This window comes from Alosa pseudoharengus, unplaced genomic scaffold, assembly GCF_046254945.1.
Source record: "Alosa pseudoharengus isolate Yale_2024_CS ecotype anadromous, Long Island Sound unplaced genomic scaffold, YU_APseudo_1.1 YU_APseudo_1.1_scf_2, whole genome shotgun sequence".
In the NCBI taxonomy this organism is placed as follows: domain Eukaryota; kingdom Metazoa; phylum Chordata; class Actinopteri; order Clupeiformes; family Clupeidae; genus Alosa; species Alosa pseudoharengus.
The window spans coordinates 35,033,068-35,039,067 of record NW_027468663.1 but is presented as its reverse complement, the minus strand read 5'-3'; the positions used below and the strand labels follow the sequence as shown (position 1 = coordinate 35,039,067).

The window sequence follows — 6,000 nt, the reverse complement described above, 5'->3', positions numbered from 1 at the left end:
GCCGCCGGGAGCTCTACTGCCCACCTGGCGTGAGTGTAAACCTCTACGCAGGGCCCGCTGTCAAGCTTACACCTTTAGCACTTCAGCTGAACTTTGGAGCCGGTGACTTTTCTGACCCAGTGTAAGGCAAGAGCGGTAAAAGAGTTTTAATGGGTCTGCTTGGGTTGAGGGTAATAGGGTTTCTGCAGAAGGGGTATGCTAACAGATGGTTTTGAAGCTGTGGAGGCTTGTATGAATTATAGTCATCATCTTAAATGGATCATTTGTGAAAAAAGTCAGGCTCTGACTTTGAACCCAATCACAGACGTCGGCATCGTCATATAGCATTGAACTCGGTCTCTGGTTTCTGTCACCAGTATGTTCTGTTTTTTTCTTCGCAGCTTTTCTTTGTAGGATGCGGCCTCAAATTAGATTTGTAGGCACTTCCAGAGTTTGGCCATGCTTAAATCAATGAGACATTAGGGTGTAAGAATAGACCAAACGTTTCTGCAGTAATGCATTCTCTTCCTTGATGCTCATGTCGGCCTGTCCCCGTGAGGCTTGTCTATTTTAGTGTTACTCTGACAGTGACGGGGATCAGCATCATGCCATTTTATACCTGCTCCCCTCCCCCGCCCACTCCACGGTTCCACTTCCTCAGACCGCTGGACGTGACCTTGGCTCTGTGATCGAGTGACACAGCTGTGGTGGCGGAACTGTAGAACAGTGTGTGTGCTGCTGCAGGTGTAATTGTTTTTGCGCTGCTGAACAGAACAGGGCCAGCTGGTTTGATAGAGGGGTGGGTGACTGATCACTATCAGCTGCAGTTCCAGCTCTTGCCAAGCCTGAATTGACACAGTGACATAATGACTGCTCTCACACATCCATACACGCATACACTCTCTCTCTCTCTCTCTCTCTCTCTGTCTGTCTCTCGATCTCTCTCCCCCATGATCAGACTTCAGACTTCAGAGAGTCTGTTTCTAAGTAGAGGACAGAGAGGTACCTGCAGAGCCAGTTTCTCACAGCTGCAGAGGAGAGAATGTTGAGCGTCTCTGCTTCAAGTCTCTGCAAAGCTGAGCAGGGAATGTCAGTGCTCTCATTCTCCGTCATTTCAAAGAGCATTCCTGCATGAGTGGCATGTGCTGGGGGGCAGAATGTGATCTAGACTGAGTGGGTGGAACATGCACGGGGAGAGGGAGACAGAGACGGTTGGGGAGAGAGGGAGAGAGAGAGAGAGAGAGAGACGGATGGAGAGAGAGAGAGAGAGAGAGATGGATGGGGAGAGAGGGAGAGACAGATGGGGAGAGAGGGAGAGAGAGGGAGAGAGACAGAGGAGGTGAGAACCTTAGAGCTGCAGCCTGCCACCAGCCAGAAGCACCGCACCCACAGCAGTCCCCATGCTGGCTTCCCCCTGGTCCAGTGCCCACACCAGCCTATTTATAGCTCCAGCATGACGTCAAACTGCCCACTATAAAAATGAGCATTTTTATACGGACACCCTTGTCCAGCTGCAACCGCAGCAACATGTCGAGTGATGTCATCAAAAGCACTGCCGAGGGGTTGTGAAAAAAAAGCGTTTTTTTGTTTTGTTTCTGTTTGTCTGTCATTTGCCAAACCTCTCTTAGAGACACGTACCCACTCAGAGAGGCCTCTGCCAGCCTGTCCGCAGACTGACATCCCGTTTCCTGCCCATCCGTCTGTCCATCAGCCCCATCCGTTTAGGCCGCTAATGCGGAGGGCAGACAGGGCCCTGGCTGCGTGGGACGGCTTGGCTCGTCTCGCTCGCTCGCTGGCGCTGCAGAAGCACTTAGGAGGCTCCCATATGACTTATTCATCCAGCAGTGCCTGTGCAGGATACGCCCTTCAGCCAGCCCCCCCCCCCCCACCTCCTCCCAGACCGTCTGTACGGAGCAGCAGACTGGGGCCCTGGTGCTGAGCTGTGCCTGTGTCAGCTGTTGCCTGGGCCTGTCATGAGGTCCTGTCCAACACGAGGTCAGCTCCCTGTGACGGCAGGAAAAAAAAAGAATTAAACAAGAACAAAAGACATGTAATGAAATCACTGGGTAATTATCTGGTCAGGTCATTCCTGTCAACAGTGGACTGTGAAATGACGTGTTTGGAAGGTTCGCCATTTGTGTGCTCTGTTAGTTGGATCAGGTTTCATCTATTGTGCGAAGGTGTGCATGACTGTGACCTGTGCGATAGATGACAGATTGGATGATCTACTGGTTTTAACATGTTATCAGTTGAAGGTTAGCTGGTTCTCACCATCCACCTTGCCCCTCTCTCTCTCTCTCTCTCTCTCTCTCTCTCTCTCTCTCTCTCTCTCTCCCTCTCCCTGTATCTCTCTCTCTCTCCCAGATGACATGGCGTCCTCAGTACCGCAGCTCCAAGTTCCGCCACGTGTTCGGTAAGCCCGCCACCAAAGATAACTGCTACGATGGCGTGCCCATCACACGGAGCGTCCATGACAACCATCTATGCGCCGTCAACCCACGCTTCCTCGCCGTCATCACCGAATGTGCTGGAGGCGGAGCTTTCCTGGTGCTGTCAATCCACCATGTAAGACCCGCCCCTTTCTCTAAACACCATCAGTTCCACAGAGAATTGCAGCAGTGCACTTGAAGTGAAATCAGCTGAGAATGTCTGACTTAAGCATGAAGAGGTTTTGTTGTTGTTTGATATTCTGTACACACTGCACTTGCAGCTCCACATGATTTCTCTCAGAGTATTGCTGACTATGATAAAGGCTCACTCCTGTTAATGGAGCCATTGAAAAGTCATTTTTGGGCAAATCCACAGATCAGATACTTCATCATACTACACTTAGTTTCTTCTCTCACTTTCTCCCCCAACCATGTGTGTGTGATTGAGCCGGAGAAAGAGAGCGAGAGAGAGCGAGCAGTCTGCTTGTTTTGGATTTCACTGTTCTCTCAAGTTCTCCAGAGGGCACCCCCTCATCTACATATCAGCACACAATTTATTGTGCTCTTCACTTTACAGAACAACACTCCTTTTTCCCCCTCTCCCTCCCTCCATCCCTCTCTCTCTCTCTCTCTCACCCCCCTCTGTCCTCTCCTCCTCCTCCTCCGCCTCCTCCTCTTCCTGACTTGCCCTCTCTTAGAGGTCCCTTTGAATTTATCATGTCCCTGTCTGACTCCCTCAGGAATGACCTACTAGCCAGAGGAATGGCGGGGTTGTGAGTGGAGGAGTGGGAGCCAGGGTGTGCATCTCCCTCCAATCTCAGGCCGCTGCACACTAAACGGGGGATTTGTCTGTGGGATGACTGGGCCATTGTTCTCCAATGTCCACACCATGAGCCAGTCATCCCATCCATAAATTGTAGCCCCCTCGTCCTCTCTGTCCTTTGCTCTGTCTGACCCCCTTAGTGTCAGATGAGCTTATTAGATAGCTCTCCAGAGAAGAATGAACCAGTCTGTTTTTTGTAGTTTTTCTTTACTTCTATCTATTCTACACTTCTGTATCTTTGTCTCCCTTACATTTTAGCTCTCTACTTGGCTACTTCTCTACTCTCTCTCTCTCTCTCTCTCTCTTTCTCTCTCTCCATTCCTGTAGAGGACATGCTTTGTGCACTGAGTGTAGTTGTAGAGTGTAGAGTCACAGGTGAAGGCCATGCCATCAGGATGCTCTCATCTGTGGGCAGTGCCAGGCAGGTGTGCCATGACCTCATTGGTCTACTGCACCTCCACACGCCTAGCGCGACTGCTCTGACAGAGCTGTCCATCGCCACTCAGCTCCCGCGTACGGAGGGCGGAGAGATGGCACACTGCGGCCGGGCAGGTCTGAATAAGCCTTGGAATTGCCCAACATGCTCTCAACCAATCCCAGGAAAAGTTACCTCAGAGCACGATGCTGATTCATGAAACGGAATGCCTTCCTAGGAATGTGTGGCCTTTTGGAGTGAATTTCCACCTGACACTATCACTTTGCAATACCACAGGGAATTACATTCAGGCGTGGGGCAGGCTGTTAAAGATTTGAATATAGATAATTATATATAACAGATTCAAACATTTCTGATAACCTCAGGCACATAAATGTTCCTTGCTTTAATCCCTAAATACAAGTGTGTTTAATCTGACATGGGTACAGGATGAAAGCTACTCTGCAGATTATACAGTTTATAGTGTGTCAATTATTCTGTTGAGACATTTTCTAGGTTCAGTTCATATGATGGTTGTTCAATGTTCTTTTGGCAGCCTAGCTGTGTGTTGTCCTGAGCTCTGACTTGCTCCAGCAAACCTTACAGAGGAGTCATTCGGTATGCGGACATTCCTGCCCCGACATGTGAAGAGGGGAGTTGTGACAGACCACATTTCCTTACCACTTCAAATGGGATCAGTCATCCGTTCTTTGATTGGGCAGTTGGAGATCAGTGCCATGTGGCGTTCAGAGGACAGCATTAGTTTGTTAGCACAGTCTCATCTTAACTGTCCTGTAGGACAAGGACGATTGCTGAAAACAGACTCATTGGAAATTCACGGGTTATCAAGAGTACCTTTCATTCACACATATTCCTGTCATCCTGCATGTCTGGTCCATCTGTCTCTCTCTCTCTCTCGCTCACACATGCACACACACTGGGTATAGTGCAGTGGTTCGGGCCCCACTAGTGGGGAGTAGAGTCATGGCAGGTGGGGTGCGACCAGCAGGAGGAAATCTGTCTTTTTCTGCCTGTCTTTATCAATGCCTTTCTTTTTGGATGATCATACATTCAATACAAAATAGCCACACACTAACACACAAGTCATAAACAGGCCTACATATAAATAGCCACACAATAACATACAAGTCATAAACAGGCCTACATATAAACTAAAGCAACATCAGATCCAGGGGAAGTGTAACGTGGAAGAAATGCAAAAATAATATTTGAACGTTACCATTTTACTGGGGTGATGAGGTCGGGTGGGGCTTAATGTGTGTAAAAATGATGATGGGGAATGACATAGCATTTTTAATAAGTGACGGTATAGCACATGGTCTCTATATAGGTCTCTGATTGGCTGTCTGCCATGTGTGCTTGCTCTCAGACTGGAAAGGTTGACCCGCATCACCCACGAGTGTCCGGCCACAGGGGGAATGTTCTGGACATCAAATGGAATCCGTTCGATGACTTCTGCATAGCCTCCTGCTCAGAGGACGCCACGGTAGGTCCCACCCGCCCAAGCATGACTTCTCTCTGTCACTCATTTTAACCTCGTCATAAAGTTACCTATGAAACAAGAGCCTTTCACAAGAGTTACTTCTCCTTCAGGGGTGCAGAGAATTTGGTCATTCCCTGAATTCCTTTAACAGTTCAAAAAGCTGGTCCTTTTGTTTTGTGCACAAAACTGTGAAAATGAGTTTAAACTGTAGAACTGTAATGAAAGCTTATCAAGCAGGTGTAGATTTAACAGGTTAAGACAGTGTTCACATTCTTGGGGATTTGGGGAGATGTAAAGATAGTAGTGTTATATGTTTAAAATACAGTATACCGGTAAGTAAAATGTGTATGTTTGTGATTCAGGTCAAAATATGGGACATACCAAACCATGGAGTTCTGAAGAATATCACTGTGCCTATGAAAGAGCTCCAAGGGCATTCACGCAGAGTAGGACTCATCGAGTGGCACCCCACTGCTAGCAATATACTCTTCAGCACTGGCTATGACTACCAGGTAAACACACACACACACAAACCTACACTCCCATTCCCATGTACATGTCATGTGTACACACCCGTTAAGTAATCCTGGCATTTATAGCTGCACATTTCTAGAAGAAGTGATTAGCATCTGAATATTTCTGCTGACACATACCTTCAGCCGTGACCTACTGGTTAGCACTTCGGACCTGTAACCGGAGGGTTACCGGTTCGAACCCAACCAGTAGGCACGGCTGAAGTGCCCTTGAGCAAGGCACCTAACCCCTCACTGCTCCCCGAGCGCCGCTGTTGATGCAGGCAGCTCACTGCGCCGGGATTAGTGTGTGCTTCACCTCACTGTGTGTTCACTGT

At 48.6% G+C, this 6,000-nt stretch overlaps 1 protein-coding gene across 3 annotated transcripts in view; it reads left to right on the top strand.

The window, feature by feature from the left end:
* Nucleotides 1-6,000, top strand: part of coro2aa (coronin 2Aa) — a 30,547-nt gene that overhangs the window by 18,494 nt on the left and 6,053 nt on the right. For all 3 annotated transcript variants that reach the window (XM_076294773.1, XM_076294775.1, XM_076294774.1), the window contains 3 exons: nt 2,344-2,544; nt 5,037-5,153; nt 5,513-5,662. In XM_076294773.1, the coding sequence (XP_076150888.1) occupies nt 2,344-2,544; nt 5,037-5,153; nt 5,513-5,662 (468 nt within the window). The remainder of the gene's footprint in view (nt 1-2,343; nt 2,545-5,036; nt 5,154-5,512; nt 5,663-6,000) is intronic.